This window comes from Carcharhinus amblyrhynchos, chromosome 1 (genome assembly GCF_965287045.1).
Source record: "Carcharhinus amblyrhynchos chromosome 1, sCarAmb.v2.hapA, whole genome shotgun sequence".
NCBI classification, from domain to species: domain Eukaryota; kingdom Metazoa; phylum Chordata; class Chondrichthyes; order Carcharhiniformes; family Carcharhinidae; genus Carcharhinus; species Carcharhinus amblyrhynchos.
The window spans coordinates 153907591-153925408 of NC_137324.1; the positions used below are offsets into that span (position 1 = coordinate 153907591).

Sequence of the window (17818 nt, forward strand, 5' to 3'; positions counted from 1 at the left end):
CACCTCTCTGGGTTTTTTTAAAACAAGTTTCTTCCAAATTCCCCCAATCTTCAATATCTACCAGGTCACTTTTATCAGAGAATAGACCCATGTTCAATCTTTCGTAATAGTTATAACCTCTGTCCTGGTATCATTATAATAAATTGGTTTCGCACCTTCTCAGTATCTGTGTAACTACTAGCTTAACATTAAATACTCTCCTTTCCACTTCTCTAGAAATAAAGCTACACAATGTAGGTTTTGTAGCCTGTTTAATCTGCATTGATATTTTTCTATATTTGTACCCCAGATCCCTCTGCTCCATTTAGATACTTGCTTCCAAAGGAATGTGTGCTGCCTTTTTCTTCCTACCAAACATATATCATATGTATTTTGAAATTCATTTAGCAATTACATGCCCATTCTGTAAATTTATTAATCTATTCCTTTGTTTTGTCACAGTCCTTCTCATGAACTATATCTTTAACCAAAGTTGATGTCATTCCCAAATTTTAACTTACTTCTGATGTAGAAGTCCAAATTGTTTATGTAACTGATGAGTAAGTATGTTCCTGGCACCAGTCCTTGCAAAATAATCCTTGGTGTCTAATTTTTAATATTTCTTTGCACTTACTTTGCTGCTTGGTTTTGTGGAGCCATATCTTTGACCACAGAGAATTGCAACTATTAATACATTCAGAACAACTCAAACAATTGAAAGGTAAGAAAATAATCTAAGAAATGGGAGCAGAACTTGACCATTTGGCTCTATCATTCAATACCATTGCAGCTGACCATCTACCTCAATTCCATCTTCTTACATTATCCCTGTATTCCTTAGCCCTTTTAATATCCAAAAATCTAATATTTATATTTAACTTGGATAAATCAATAACTGAGCATATGCAGTAGAAAATTCAGAGGATCAACAAAGTTTTGAGTGAAGAAATTTCTCAGCTCAGTCCTAAATGGTCAAACCCTTATTCTGGGATTGTGACCACTGGTTCCAGATTTCCCAGCGAGTGGAATCAATCGTCCAGCATCTACTCTATCTGCCCTTTATAGGAAATATAATCTTGGTCGAAATGATGTCAACCCAGGCATCAGTCTAGTAGACCTTTTTATGGCACCCCAAAGATGTGCAGGTTAGGTTGATTGGCCATGATAAATTGATGCTAGTGTCAGGGAATTACCAGGGTAAATACGTGGGGTTATGGGAATAGAGGCCGGATGGGATTGTGGTTGGTGCAGACTTGATGGGCTGAATGGCACTATAAGGCAAGAAAACCAGACCTACACAGTGTATTCCAAGTATGGTCTCACAAAGGCTCTATACAATTCCAGTGAGATTTCTTCACTCTGACTCCAGAATAAAGGCTAGTTTATTCTTTCCTTTCTTAATTGTTTCCTGCACCTACATGTTGACTTTGATTCTTGTGCAAAGTCATACATTTTCATCTCTCTATTTTGAAAAATAATTTGCTGTTTTATTTTTCTTCCAGAGTTGGTAACTTAACACTTACTGATATATTTCATCTGTCATGTTCTTGCTCAATTGCTGAATGTGTCTTTTGCAGCCAGATTGTGTCCTTCTCACAGCTTACTTTCCTGCCTAATTTTGTAACATTGGCAAACAAGGGTACATTATAATTGGTCTCCACTGAGTTATTGATATAGGTAGCTGAGTCAACTTACTATCTATATCCTCAAAACAACTCACTGAATTTATCAACACTTTCTTTTTCATAATTCATCATTGACTGTCTCATGGTTCTCCAAGTATGCTTAAAGTCAAAGGGACATAAGAATGGGAGTTTGGCATTCATGTGTAGGCTTCAAAGCCATGGTGAAAACCAACAGCTCACTTGATTTGTGTATAATATGAAGAAATCATTACAAGACACAAAGAAGATGAGACTTAACAAAGTTTTGCATTTTGTGGGTTTGCTGTTGGCTAAATCCACATGGCAATATTTCATCCTTGTTATAATGTTTTAATATATTGTATCTTGTTTGATATTTTTGGTTGTGTGCAAAAGACTTAAACTGAATATTTTAATTTTCAGAGCAACAAAGTTTGACCAAAGTAATCAAGGCAGGCAAGCCCAAAACAAAGAAAACTGTGAAGGTATGTAAACTAAGCTATCTAATCCTTTAAAGGACTGTCCTTATGGCTGTGTTAGAAAGTTTTGTTGATAACTCACCCAGTTGCCCAGATAAGTGGTTCTGCCTCTGGCCAAAAATAGTTTTATAATCTGCTGTACCTTTAGTTGCCTGGGCTAACCCTATTTTCTCCTTTTTACCCTTCCTCCACGCTCTTATTCCTCCTGCTGCGCTCCTACCAGCACCCGGAAAATATCTTGACACTACACATTTCAGAGTTGATAAAATGATGAATCAAGTTTGTACTAGTAATGTATTATAGGAATATATATTTTTTATCAGTGGTTTTGAATTGTATATTCCATCGTGATCTATTTTTCTGAATTCCAATTTCTTTTCACTTTCTAATTTCTGATTTGCTTCATTTCTGAAGGTTATTTACTATATCATTCTGTTTCCTAGATTTTGACCCCATCCTTCTCTCTGAAGTTGAGTCAGTCTGTTTGCAATAGTGGTGTCATATTTTACACAGATGAGCTCCCCTTCCACATCCATGCCATTGCTGAGACTACCTAGTTACTTCTGTAACATCACCAAACTTTGCCTCTTGTCTCATCTGACCTGCTGCTGAAGCCTTTGTTCGTGTCTTTGTTACCTTACCTCTGGAATTGATTATTCCAATGAGAATCCTGGCTCGTTTCCTCACAATCTACATAAACTACTGTCTGTGTCTTCACTTGCAACCAAATCCTACTCACCCATTATCCTTCTGCGCAGCCACCAGAATACACTCCCAATTAGGCAATGTTTTGATTTCAAAATTTTCACTCTTTCGAATCACTTCAGGACCTTGGCTTTCAATATCATATCTCCTCCAGCCCCTCAAAGTTCACAAGTTATCTGCTGTTTTCTCATTCTGGCTACTTGGAACACCCCTGATTTTAATGGTTCTACTTTTGGCCATGCCTTCAGTAGGCTTCAACCTCTGGAATTCCCTCCCTACACCTCTCTACCTTGTTTCTCTTTTTAAGACACTTCTGAAAACCTACCTCTTTGACAAACCTAGTATCTCCTCCATATGTATTTCTGAGAAGTGTGTTTAGCATGTTTAAATATGATAGAGGCATGCCATAAAAGGTTGTATTTCTGTTCGGGTTTCGTTATCTGGAAAGGAGAGTAAGGAACAGGTTAATGTTTTGAGAATGGATTCTTCACTCATTGTGACAAAAACAGAACTCAATAAATGAACCTGACTTTTTTCTAGATGATTTCTACCTGTGTTTTAGTAACATTTGTTTCTTGAAATTATTACCTCTCTATTTACTACTAGCCCACGGAATCTTTTTTGCATCGCATTCATATTTCAGGCTCTTAACTCCAGTTTTTCTGTCACGTTTTTCGCAACTGACCCTTTCCCATCCACAGTCCTGCATTTTTTTGAACTGTCATACAGGATCATTCGTGTGCAGGTGCTAAATAGCGTTCAGTGTAACCTGTCCAGTTTGTAGTGGGTCCCACCTTCCCCAAAATCTGTCCTAATGTCCCAGGAATTGGAAACGCTACTCCTTGCACCATCTTTCCAGCCATGTATTCGTCTGATACATCCTGGAATTTCTCCTCTGACTAGCACGTGGCACTGGCATTAATCCTGAGATCATTACCTTTTGAGGTCCTACTTTTCAACTTCCTAACTCCCTATGTTCTGCTTTTAGAACACCATCCCTTTTCTCACCAATGTCATTGCCATATGTACCATAGTCACTGGCTGTTCAGTCTCCCCCTTCAGAATGTCCTATAGACATCCTTGACCCTAGCACTAGGGAGGCAACATACCATCCTGGAGTTTTGTTTGCAGTCACAGAAATGATGATCTGTTTCCCCGCAATTGAATCCCCTATAACTATTGCATTCCAACACTTTCTCCTCCTCTCCTGTGCAACAGACCCAACCATGGTGCAATGAATTGGGCTATTGCTACTTTTTCCTGAGGCCATTTCCCCCAACCGTTTTCAAAGTTGTGTATCTGTTCAGCAGGGGAATAGCCATGGGGTTCCTACTGTGTCTGGTAGTCACCTATTCCCTTTCTGACTGTGCAGTCTTAGCCTGTGGTATGACCATCTCTGTATTTGCTATCCATGATCGTCTCAGCTTACAGCACTGAAATCCAGGCTTCCAGGAGCTGCAGCTGGAGACACATGCTAGCCCCGGGCACTGCAATATCTTCTCAGCTTCCCATGTGGAACGTGAGGACTTGTGGCTTTGAGCTCTTCCTGCCATGACTTACCCCTCTAAATAAAACCTTAACTCTGATTAAACTGTAAGTCTCTGAACCTTAAATTCAGAATTCTGCTTTTGTTCAGTTATTATCTCATTCTCTACAAAAAAACATAGTTTCTCAATATACTACCTCAGCTTTCTACTTTGGGCTTGAAATGTCCTAATTTCCCAATGAAAAGCAGTTTAACATGCCCTTGTACTTTGTTTATCTTTTCTTTGATACCCCAGTCTCTTGCTCCCTCTAGTAGTGCACTGCATACCCAAGGAATGTGCAAAGGTTTTTCCTCGTGCCAATGTAGTAAATAGAAGGCAACTTGATGACACTTCAGAACAAAAGGCTTTATTGTCAAAGCAACAATTAACAACTACATGTGCAAGTGGGTCTGATGGAATATCTACATGGCTATACTGCTTGCTTGCCTGAACTGCTGATCCTTTCCAATCCATTAGGACACTGTAGGATCCAGCCCAATTATGTGGTCCTCGTGAAATGCTGTCTTAAAGGGACCACACTACCACTAGCATACCGCTACTCCAATTTTGATCTCTTGAGCATCCCTGATTTTAATTGCAGCAACTTTGGTGGCTGCATCTTCAGTTCCCAAGGCCCATATGTCCTGGACTTCCTTCCCTCCACCTCTATATACTTCACTTTTCCTTAAGGACACTGCCCCTTTGACCAAGCTTTTGATTATCTGCACTAATACCACCTCATGTAACTTGATGTAAAATCTAACTTTAAAATTATTCAGTGAAGCACGATTATTTTAAAGTCCTACATAAATAACTTGCTTTGGATGAGCTCCAGTTTATGAAGGGGGGACATATGAGGACAGCTACAGGAGTATTGATGAATGGATGAGATCGGGGCTTTATTTTATTCAACAGCTGCCTTCGTAGGATGGCGTTCTGGGGAGCATCCCCACAGTGTGCCAATTTTTATGAAAGGAGCTTGAAGCCGTAACTCTACCCTCTTCAAGTTTCTTAAGCTCTTGACGTTAATAATAAATGCCAGTAACTTTTAAATGTGTGATTTCTTTTATGTACCATACTTTGTCATTTAAAGGTTTGTTAAATGTGTAATCTCATTTGCATATGGATAGGGTAGATACAGGGACTGAGGGATTTCAGTTATATGGACAGATTGGCTTGTTCCACCCAGAGCTGAAAAGATTGAGGGGAGATTTAAGAGGTATTCAAAATCATGAAGGATTTTGACAGAGTAAATAGAGATGAACTCTTTCCAAGAGGTTTGAAACAATAAGGAAGATTTCTCTTGCACAACTAGTTATGGTCTGGAAAAAAGGTGACAAAGTTCAATAGTAAACTCTTGCGAAGAGCCAGAACAGTTATCCTTCTGTGCTGTAAGTTCTCTAAGTCTGTTGAATTTTTAAATAGTCTATATTTTCTTTCTATTTTAGGCAAGTGATTTCAGTGACATCACAAACTGGCCTACACCAGGAGAAATTGCTAATAAAGAGGTATGTTCGCTTGACAGAGTTTGTAGATTAGTGAGCACAGGATAGGGAAATGGGACTGGCTGCAACTTGAGACGTGGACTGCAGAGTTTTGAATGATCTCTAGTAGAATATGAATGCAGTCCTTTTAAGAAACTCCTATATTATGCAGCCAAGTGATACCATCTTCACTTTTCCACTAAAGGTGTACAACTACATTCTGAACGTATTTTTTTTCTCCTGTCATGGATACTGGTTTTCTATATCAGAAGACATTTCAACATGTTGATCACTAGCTTGGTCTGAAGAAGTTTCTTCTGTGACCCACAAATTTCTACTACAAGGAAAGTACTGATCCATTTTCTCCACCTATTGCATCTTAAGTTTTACAAAACTACAGTTTCAAACAAAACTCCACTTAAGAATTTAAGAACAAAGAAAATTAAAGTACAGGAACAAGCCCTTTGACCCTCCAAGCTTGCACTGACCATGCTACCAGATTTAATTAAAACCCCCTTCCCTTCCGAGGATCATATCCCTCTATTCCCATCCTATTCATGTATTTGTCAAGATGTGTAAACATAGCTATCATATCTATTTTTACTACCTGCCCCGGCCACAAGTTGCAGGCATCCACCATCTTCTGTGCAAAAAAAAATCTGCCTTGTACATCTCCTTTTAAACCTTGCCCCTCACACCTTAAACCTGTGCCCCCTACTAATTGACTTTTCCATCCTGGGAAAAAGCTTCTGACTATCCACTCTGTCCATGCCTCCAATAATCTTGTAGACTTATGTCAGGTCGTCCCTCAACTTCCGTCATTCCACTGAACCAAGTTTCTCCAACCTCTCCTCATAGCTGATGCCTCCCACACAGGGCAACATCCCGGTAAATCTTTTTCTGTACCCTCCAAAATCTCCACATCCTTCTGGTCGTGTGGCTACCAGAATTGAGCGCTATCCCAAGTGCAGCCTAATTAAGGTTCTATAAAGCTGCAATATGACTTGCCAATTTTTAACTTCTGTCTTGTTATCTTTTGTGTGTGTCTGAGCCCTCCACCATAATTGAGAATTTGAAATTTCAATTGGCTGGCATCACAACCATTTTGAAGAAAAGGTTCCAGCTTTGTATTGTATTTTATGCAAAGCCACCATGGCCAAGCTATAATTTTAATGCTATGTCTCTGTTCTTGACTCCCATACCAGAGAAATTGGGAATTAATTTTTCTTTCATATATTGCACCATTTACATTTGATTTCTCTGCCTGAATTTGGTCCAGAGATTGAACTTACCAGTATATCCATCCTTGCTACACAATTGCTTTAGATGACTTTAACTACCAATTCATGGATTATTGGTCAGTTGAGTTGAAAGGTACTATATTGAAATGTGCAACTTAGATATTTAATTTTTATATCTTTTCACATTTTTATAGCACCATAACATTATGAACCAACCAAACAAAAAGCCTCTGAATAAAAATAAGAAAAAAGACAAGGCTGAAAAGAAAGATAACAGTGAAAGCAAAGAAAACCGAGAAACGCAACAAAATGATGATGAGGAAAAGTCAACCATTGAAGACGAATCCCAAGGGCCTTCACAAAAAGGGAAGAAAGGTAGTATGTTTTGTACAAAATCTCAAGTTATATTGAGACCTTTTCCTGCCTCCTAGCCAACCGTCTCAAAATCAGAAGTTCACAAGTATGATACAGAAAAACAATTTTTTTTTTCTAAATCTGGAAATATTTCATGATGGACAACATCTTGTTGTTCATTGAATCCCTATAATGCAGAAGGAGGCCATTTGGCCCGTAACCCCACGTATTTGCCCTGCTTATCCCCCTAATCTACATATTTAGCCTGACCGGCCAATCAACCAAACCTGCACATCTTTGGACTGGTGGGAGGAAAATGGAGAGAAAAAAATTAATGTTTCAAAATGATGACTTTTTAACAGGATTGGATAAAGACATGGAAAAGGCAGACTAAACAAAAGGGAATTCTGGTAGGGTGGAAAGGAGAAGGGGTTAATTCCTGACCTGAGTATTTTCAACATTTCATTTGCACTTTAAAAAAATTATTTTACGTAATACTCACTTGGAGTCAGCTACACAACAGATGGTGTTGTGATCAGCTCTTGGGCCATACACACATTGCTATTGGTTCCTAGGAAGAAATGTGAAAGCAGACTTAAATGGGGTTAAAAAGCAAGTTGCAATATTTTTAAGTGTGTTGATATGATTTTCTAATAAAATTCTGCTGCCAGCAATTTAAAAACAAAATTCTTTCTTACCTCTACAAAAGTGCATATGGATAAATTGAGTTACTGCATCATTCCAACCTGCCTTCATAATAGCAGTTTTCAGTTTAGTCTCTTTCAATTAATTTCCCTATGTAAAGCAGCCAAAGGTCACAATTTGCACTGCAAACTCATGATCCTGTCTACAGTGGTAACTGAAACATGGATGTTTTCTGCATATATCGTTTCCTCCACTGCGATTGGCTGAGTTTCTTGTAGGCAAGTTTATTTCTTGGCAAGTGTGCTCTTCAGATGTAAGTAACTACAAATTAGCCAAACTTTTCTTGCTGGATAGGCATTTGTTATAATCTCAGTATACAGTAATGGCTTATGTATTTGTATAATGTTATTAGTCTTTTAACTTCCTTCCTTAAATTTGACTTGAAATCAAAATGGAGACCATTATATTATCTCAGTTGCATTTTAATTAAAAGCACAAATTGTGTTATTTTCCCACCACTTAGAAAGTACAGTGGCTCGCACTGCTGCTTCACAGCTCCAGGGTCCTGGGTTCGATTCCCAGCTCAGGTCACTGTCTGCGTGGAGTTTGCACATTCTCCTCGTGTCTGCATGGGTTTCCTCCGGGTACTCCAGTTTCATCCCACAGTCCAAAGATGTGTGGGTTAGGTTGATTAGCCATGCTAAGAAATTGCCCCTTAGTGTCTAGGGATGCGTAGGTTAGAGGGATTAGTGGGTATAAAACGTAGGGATATGGGGGTAGGGCCTGGGTGGGATTATGTTCGGTGCAGACTCGATGGGCCGAAGGGCCTCTTTCTGCACTGTAGGGTTCTATAATTCTAGAAAATAATGATTTAGACTTTAAAAAATTATGTAATGATGGCCAGCAGTAATACTTGCACCTATGTAGTTTTAATTTTGATCTTGGGATGTCCCAAAAGTACTTCAGTCGGTGAAGTACTTTGAAATGTAATTATTGTTTTAACATAGAGGAGCCTTAGTAGCCAGCTTGTACACAGCAAAGTCCCACAAGTAACATTGTGATAAACGTGTTGATTTAGGCTTTAATGTTTTCCAAGGTATCTATAACGCCACTGCTTCTCAGATTGTGCTTTAGGATCTTTTACATCTACTTCAACGAATAGACGAAACCTCAGTTTGATATTTCATCTGAAAGACAGCAGCACCATCTCAGTATTGCACTGAAGTATTGTCCCAGATAATGGACTTAATTCTCTAGAATGGGGCTTGAGCAGCCCCCAGCCCTTTTGAGAACTTCAGTACATTAAAGCTTGTTTTCTCAGAATTCTTAGAATCATTGCAGGTATATTCTCAGTACACGTATTTAATGTTGAGATGAGGGCTGCCTTTCCTGGCTTGATGCAACATTTCTGCATTGTGGGGGATATTGTTCTCCTTGCTTGTTCTTTGAGTTCACTGTTCCTTTTTACATACTATTTTTGAATCCTTTTAGAATATTCAGTTTTATCCACAGTTATGCACTTTGCAGTGCCTGGTTTCAAAGCCTGACTTTGTATATTTGTGCAAGCAACTTTAAGCATTAGGAGAGCTTCTTATGCTGCAATAAATCAGCTATTGGTTGTTGAAGTTCTGCTGGAATTCTTTTATTATGCTTAGATTAAAATGTGCTGGTACTGGCAAACGCTGAACACCCACTTTGTGACATCTTTTAAGGTCACTGAATAGATAGCAATTTCTGGGACCATCTTCCTACATGTGAATTGGAACTTAACAGTGTGAACTCTTGTTTAAGCAGCATGTTACATGAAAGGCAAATTAAAGAGCATTTGGGGAGTTGGATCGGTGGTCTTCCAAATTGATATGAGTAATCGAAAAACATGACTCATTCTTCATAGAATTGTGCAGTAAAGAAGGCCTTGATTCCTGTGGCACATCCCCATTATATCTTGCTGACCAGTAGATTTATTTGTCCTCTTTGTTTCCTGTTAGATAGCCAAACTTCTTGCATGCCAATCTGCTACTCCCTACACAATGAGCTTTTATTTTCTGCAATAACCATTGTTTGATGTGTCACCTTATCAAATGTCAACTAGAAATCTAAGTAGATTACATATGCCAGTTCCCCTTTAACCACATCACATGGTATTTCAAAGAACTCCGGTAAATTGGTTCAATGTGATTTGCCCATCACAAAACTAAAGTGTGTTAAATCTGCTTTATTAACTTGAATTGTTCTAAGTTCCCTGTAACACTGTAACATCTTTAATAGCTTCTACTTTTTTCCTTGTGGTAGACGTTAAGCTAACTGACCTGTGGGTTCGTGCTTTCTGTCTCTCCCCCTTTTTTTGAATAAATAAGTCTCCGTCTCTATTTTTAATCTAATAGAACCTTCCCTCAATCTAGGGGGTTTTGCAAAATGTAAACTAATGCATCTACTGTCTCACTTCTTTTAAGACCTTGGGATGAAGTCCATTAGGACCCAAGGATTTGTCAGCCTGTAACTCCAACAATTTGCTCAGTACCACTCCCCCCACCACCTCCCCAGCCACCATGTTGCGCACGCGCGCGCGCCCCCCCCCCCCCCCCCCCCCAGAATGTCGTATGTCACTAGTAGTCCACTGGTGTCCAATTATCTTGCATTTTTAAAAATTTGGTGAGTCAAATAATTCAACATCTTGTTATTCATGTACCTATTTGGTTCATTTATCTATTTCTATTCATGGTTTTCATACTTTCAGGTCTAATTGCTCTCGAAGAATACGTTTCAAGTTGTAAACCAGCAGAGTTGTGTTTGGGAAGATATTTTGATTTAGATTTTCAGATTGAAAGGCAATTTTTCTTTAAATGTCCTCGTTTTGCAACTTTTGGCTCCTGTAACTTTATGTTGAAGGATATTCCAGTGTGAAGAGCATAATTATTTGATTTTGTTTTTAAAACACTTTAGCAAACAAGCATAAATGGGTTCCATTACACCTAGACGAAGTGAAACAAGATGGTCAAGAAAGGCCCAGCTCACGTAACAGTTCACGATCTCAGTCAGATACAACGCGATCACTACAAAATAACAAAAGAAATGATTATTCAAGAAGTAAGTGACTTGCATGAGCTTTTCATGTACAGTGCAAGTTTTTATGCTTGTTTAAAAATACCCAGGATTGTTTTATCCAGAACTTTGCCAGTCAGCTGATGTGTGCAACATGAGTGTATGATCCCACTCTCCTTGTCTCAGATATCAGCAGGAATCACTAGAATGTGAAGGAAAATGTCCAGCAGTTCAGTTAACTGATATTGATTTGTCCTGGGCACTTGTGCAGTTCGAATACAAGTAGAATTTCCATTCAGCTAATAATGGCATAATATTTCTTAATATTGCACCGTTTTGGAGAGAACAGGGCTTTTAAAACTTGTATGAAGATACAGAAATATATTGAATTTGACAGATACATTTTTGAAAAAAATGTTAAATTTTGTGCTTTTCAAGTTGTCACTTTCTTCAGAGGAGAGGAAAACAATTTTTCCACACTTTGTTCCCAGAAAACCTGCTGAGTGATTTATTGAGGATTAAGTATATACAGCATCACACTATTAGTAGGAAATGTTAAGAGACCAGGGAGCAGAATATTGTTGGAAGCACAAGAGTGGAAGCTAAGGGATTCGATGTAAAAACTGAGTAGTGAAGCATGACCTTTTTGATTTTACATTAACTTTCATTCAGAATGTTTATATAATAACTTTTATTGAAGCACATAACCCACATGAGTTTCACTGTATTGTATCTGGACCCATAAATGTGCGTCATTTTCAGCAATCGGACCAACAAAGTACAGACAAACTGGATGAACATGCCTGGGCCTGCGGAGGTGTCTTCAATGGAACTGGAAGAAAAATATGAAAATGTAGGGCCAACTCCCCAATACATTCCTGCCTCCAAGAGTTCTTGTCGGAAGTGCAGTTACACTGGTCATTGTCTGACCACAGTAAGAATCTCTCAACACCAGGTTAAAGTCCAACAGGTTTATTTGGTAGCAAAATCCATTAGCTTTGAGTGCTGCTCCTTTGTCAAGCAAGTGGGAGTTCTGTTCATAAACAGGACATATAAAGACACAAACTCAATTTAGAGAATAATGATTGGAACGCGTGTCTTCACAGCTAATCAGGTCTTAAAGGTACAGACAATGTGAGTGGAGAGAGCATTAAGCACAGGTTAAAGAGATGTGTATTGTCTCCAGACAAGACAGTTGGTGAGATTTTGCAAGTCCAGGCAAGTTGTATGGGTTACAAATAGTGTGACACAAACCCAAGATCTCAGTTGAGGCCATCCTCCTGTGTGGAACTTGGCTATCAGTTTCTGCTCAGCAACTCTGCACTGTTGTGTGTCGTGAAGGCAGCCTTGGAGAACGCTTACCCGAAGATCAGAGGCTGAGTGCCCATGACCGCTGAACTCTTCTGCAACAGGAAGAGAACAGTCTTGCCTGGTGATTGTCAAGCGGTATTCATTCCTCCGTTGTCGTAATGTCTGCATGGTCTCCTCAATGTACCATGCTTTGGGATATCCTTTCCTGCCGCATATCAGGTAGACAACGTTGGCCGAGTTGCAAGTTGTGTACCTGGAGGATGGTGTTCTCACTTGAGATGATGGCATCCGTGTTGATGATCTGGCATGTTTTGCAGAGGTTGCTGTGGCAGGGTTGTGTGGTGCCGTGGTCATTGCTGTCCTAAAGGCTGGGTAGTTTGCTGCGGACAGTGGTCTGTTTGAGGTTGTGCGGTTGTTTGAAGGCAAGAAGTGGGGGTGTGGGGATGGCATTGGTGAGATGTTCGTCATCTTCAATGATCTGCTGAAGGCTCTGGAGAAGATGCCCTTTGAGGGACATAGGTAGGGACATACTTCCCCTCTTTAGTAGAGGGGTCAATACCAGGAGGCATAGGCTTAAGGTAAGGACTGGGAGAGTTGAGGGAAAATGGTTTCACCGAGAGGTTGTGGGAGTCTGGAACTTGCAGTCTGAAAATGTAATAGAAATGGGAAACCTCGCAACATTCAAGAAGCATTTAGAATTGTCATACAAAGCTATGGACGAAGTACAGGAAAATGGGTTTAGAATAGATAGGTGCTTGATGGCCAGTGCAGGCATGATGGGCCAAAAAGCCCCTCTTTTTCATGCTGTGCAACTCTGATTCTGCGAGACTCCCAAGAAACCATCATATGTTTCTAAGCGCTTTGGCAATATTTACCTTTTGCCAGCGGGTCTGCATTCTGTCTAGTCCTCGGTCTTCATATTGATCTTTTTGCCTCTGGATTTTGCCAGTTGTCCTTAATTGGAAAATAAACACTGAGATGGCCTCAAGGAAAATCACCCAGATGGAATAATGATACCATCAGAAATAGTCCTGACACCTGTGAATCTTTTAAGAGCATAAGATTCTGCCCAGTGATTTAACAGTATCAATTAAGTTGGATGATGGACAGTGCTTGAAACCTTTGCGTTGTGATGCATCATTTAAAACTAGGTTTCTGATTGTGACATTTTTAAGCCATTAATTGACAATATGGACAAAATTCAAAGCAATTTTCTTAACTGCACTTGAATAATGCAAACTCATTTTTCTGAAGGTTGGCGTCGAGATGACAAGCGTGATAAAGACAGAAGAGATGATGCTGATGAAGTTGGCAGTGTTAGAAGTGAAGGTGGTGGTGTGCGAGGAAGTTTCAGAGGCAGAGGTAGAGGTCGAGGTCGAGGAAGGGGACGTGGCAGGGGAAACTCTCGTGGTGAGTATTTTGTTCAAATTCTATCAACTGAACCTATTTACAACTTAAAATATTGGACACACTTGCAAGTACGTGGCATCAGCAGATGAAGAAAATGGATTTTGTGTAATTAAGTTCTCTTTACCCAGCATGTACAATGCAGATGAATTACTGTACCTTGGATTGAGTGTTATAGAAGAGTTTCTCTGTCGCTATTGTTGCATGGTCAGAACACTACCTGATTAACCATCCAGGATTACCTTATCAGTTTTCCCAAATTTTCAGGTGTTTGCCTTTTAGGTTGTGATCAATAGAAATGATGACTCTCTTGCCAAAAGTACTTTTTTATGGTAAAAGGATAACATTTTGATACGTGATTACAGTATTTTCCAGTGTTTTATCACATTCTGTATTTCCATTCATTGTTTTGTCATTTAAATGCTTATTCGTGGCTAGAAATAGTATTAATTATGCCAAACAAATCATTCCAACCAAAAAGGGTCAACATGGGTAATATTTGTTAATGAATAGGTATCAGTTTTCTCTACAACATTTTTCAGTTCCAGAAGTAAGTATGTTTATGATATCATCCATGTTTCCATCAAAGATTGCTATAATACTTCTGAGTTAAAAGTGAAGTACAGTAGCTGTTTGGGGGGAAAAACTTAGACATGTGAATAATGTACTTTCCAGTCTTGTATTATTATATAATGCACTCTATTCCAGTCTTGTATTTCATGAATGTATGTTGTATATAAACTCAATCCCATGAAATAATGGGTACACATAGTAGAAGCATGGCAGGTGATAATTTTGATGTGATGCACCTTCAAGTATGAATGTAAATTTTGTTAATACTGATTTGGGTTATTTTCTCCTCAGTGAATTATGATTACCCATATGGCTACAAGCATTCGTATGACACCTCTGATCAATATATACCGGAGTACAACACAAACATGATGTACTACTATGATGATGGAAGTGGAGCACAGATGTACACAGTGGATGAAACCTTACTGAAGGAGTACATAAAACGGCAAATGTATGTAGATGTTTCTTGTGCTGCTATAGGAATGCTTTCCTAATGAAGACAACTGGGAAGTATTTTAACATTGGCAATTTTGTTCTTTAGTGAATATTACTTCAGTACAGAAAACCTGGAAAGAGATTTTTTTCTACGGAGAAAGATGGATGAACAAGGTTTTCTACCCATTTCCCTGATTGCTAGTTTCCACCGGGTACAGGCTCTAACTACAGATGTGAATCTCATTTTAGAGGTAATGTCTTAATGTTCTGTAATGAGAAATGCAGGGAATAATGCCGAACTTTGTTATTGCACTTGTTTTCTTGTCTGGCTGTTGTTGAAATCTCCACTGCTTGTAACCTATTGTTGTCTTTGAGTCATCTTGGAAGATGACTCAAAGGCAGCACGGTGGCACAGTGGTTAGCACTCTGCTTCTCGATGCCAAGGACTAGTGTTCGATTCTGGCCTTGGGTGACTGTCTGTAGTTTGCATATTCTCCCCATATCTTCGTATTCCTCTGGGTGTTCTGGTTTCCTCCCACAATCCAAACGTGCAGATTAGATTGACCATGCCAAATTTCGTCTTAATGTCAGGAGGACTTGCAGGATAAATACGTAGGGTAAAGGGAAGTGGGCCTGGGTGGGATTGTAGTAGATGCAGACTCAATGGGCTGAATGGCCTCCTTCTGTACTGTAGGGATTCCCTTCTTACTCTTTTGAATTCTGGCTGGAGGCAACAATCTTTTTTAAAAGTAGCCTTTATTTACAGACTCAAGGATGTGCAAGATTGCCCAGAAATAGGAAGGAGCCACTGCTCATCTCGCAGATTCTCTTCTATGTGACAGTATTATTAACTGACTCTACCTAAATTTCCACCCAAGTTTTATCTCCATGCAATGCACACATTCACCTACACCTCCTTGCAAAGCCTCTGTTTTTAACAGGGATAATCTTTATGGTGGTTTCACCAATCTTCCCAAATACGTATGGAGTTCTTTTTGAGGATAATGAGGGTCTGCTTGCTCCAAACTCATGATCCAAGAGTTGTGATTTCTTGTTTCCATTGTTGTTGGTTCTGTAGTCATCATTTCCTTTTGAGGACCAGGGAATGCAGCCTATCTGGCTAACAGCTTCTTGTTCATCAAAGTCAAGGCACACCTATTTCTTCAGGTGATACTGGTTTCTGGATGGACAAGATGTTGCTTGTTGAAACGTCTTCCTTAAATTATCTTCTCTCTGCTGGATTCTCAACCATGCCATCTCTCCTTTATTTATGAGCCTAGTGTCATTTGATTGAAGGTATGGGCTTGTGGTCTTCTATAATCTTCATTCTGTTAGGCCTGGTCATGGTCCATTGCTGTGATGCTTGGCATTAATGTGTGAGTAATGTGTGAAAAAGGCATGGAACTTAACCTGCGACCCATCAAAAATTTAGCTTCAAGTAAAGCCATTCTGCAAGGAATTTTTTTTACCTTCTTAATGATAAGTGGTGCCCCCCCGCTGGCCTGCTGGTACACTGGCAAACCTTGACATGGCTACATCTGTAGGATGATGTGAAAGATTAGAAGCACTCAGGCAAATTTTCGCCAGTTGGTGGAGGTGCCAATGTCTGAAATGACGTGTAGAAATAATCCTCTTCAGAAAGGCTCTGATGGCTTCAGAAGTGAAGTTGTTGAGGCCAAAACATTGTGATTTCAAGAAGACATTAGGTATAGCTCTTGGAGCGAAATGGATTGAGGGCTATGGTGGGATGTGGGGTGGGGGAGGAGGGTGGTGGCATCAAGATATTGAATTTGATGATCGGTCATGATCGAAATAAATGGCAAAGCTGGCTGGAATAGCCTATTCCTGCTGATATTTTCTGTGCTCCTACGAGCTCATGGAACTGTTGCACCTCAGTTCAAGAGGTAACTCAATATCCATTTAAGCCACCCAAGATTCTCTGCGCTGTTGCTGGCAAATATTGAGCAGTTGCGGTCATGAAGGCCTCAACTTGCTTGCTAAAATTTTAAAAAACTTGTTCTTGGCAGTTGGGTATCCACAATAGTGTAAGAAGTGGTTTGGTATTATTCCTGCACATAACTTGTAATGGCATCATCGCATGTGAGGTTCAGTCTGAATCTCTGGATTTGGAAGACTTCATTGTGATTTAATTTGTATTTAATGTAGTTACCGGTGGTTTGTCTGTTTCGACCTTGACGTATAATAGGCATATCTTCTTATCCCATTATTCTGAATCTGGAACAGGACTTCTCTCAGTCCTGTTGCGAAGGTATTCCTCATGATAATAGTTAGACTTTTGGGATAATAAGTTAGAATCTCTGATGAACATTTTTTTGTCACTCAAATGATTGTTGTTGATGCACAGCCCAGCACCAAACTTGGTCTTGCCTCAAAAGTTGTTTTGGAGTTTGTTTATTTGAGCTAGATCAGTTAGAAATTTTCCCATTTGGTTCACCTCACCCATACTTATAAACCTTTAATATTTGGTGATATTCTAGGATGGGCAGAAATTCTGTTGTCTTTTGTCTTCTGCAGGTCTGCAGTGATTCCTGTTTTCATAGCCTGATTTTTGTGGGTTTTGAAAACTCAGTTCTCAAGTGTTAATCAGGGATTTTTGTGTTTTTAATACTTCACTTACTTGCTTGTTATATCTTGCCTTTTGTTGAACCATGGACTAAAACGTCATCTGTGTGGCATATAACATCTTCCATACTTTCTAGTATGTTGGACGTCCACTTCTAGAAAACCTCTGCAGATACTGCCAAAAGGTAGACAGTTGAAACAGTACTATTCCAAAGGTGTTAGGTAAGTGGTTAGAAGTTTTGACCCCTGAGCCAGTGATAATTGCATGAAGTTTACTAAAGTTCATATTCTTCAGGTTTTGCAAGGTTCTTGTCTATAGATGCCATTGCATCTCCCCATCCACAGTCTTTTTCTATTATGTTAGGCTGACAGATTCTGATGGATCTATTTGGTTTTGGAATTGAAGCC

General features: G+C 39.3%; 1 protein-coding gene across 7 annotated transcripts in view; it reads left to right on the plus strand.

Annotated features, from left to right (window-relative positions):
* LOC145346500 (la-related protein 1B-like) overlaps positions 1 to 17818 on the plus strand; it is a 95517-nt gene that overhangs the window by 28901 nt on the left and 48798 nt on the right. For 5 of the 7 annotated variants that reach the window (XR_013887706.1, XM_080193841.1, XM_080193857.1 and 2 more), the window contains 7 exons: positions 2046 to 2107; positions 5781 to 5840; positions 7252 to 7432; positions 11000 to 11143; positions 13664 to 13819; positions 14681 to 14843; positions 14934 to 15078. Coding sequence is in view for 6 of the 7 variants with exons in the window: in XM_080193841.1 (XP_080049967.1) it covers positions 2046 to 2107; positions 5781 to 5840; positions 7252 to 7432; positions 11000 to 11143; positions 13664 to 13819; positions 14681 to 14843; positions 14934 to 15078 (911 nt within the window). In the remaining variant the exon portion in view is untranslated. Of the gene's footprint in view, positions 540 to 2045; positions 2108 to 5780; positions 5841 to 7251; positions 7433 to 10999; positions 11144 to 13663; positions 13820 to 14680; positions 14844 to 14933; positions 15079 to 17818 lie in introns of all 7 variants that reach the window. The other 2 variants (XM_080193868.1, XM_080193876.1) reach the window with 2 other exon arrangements.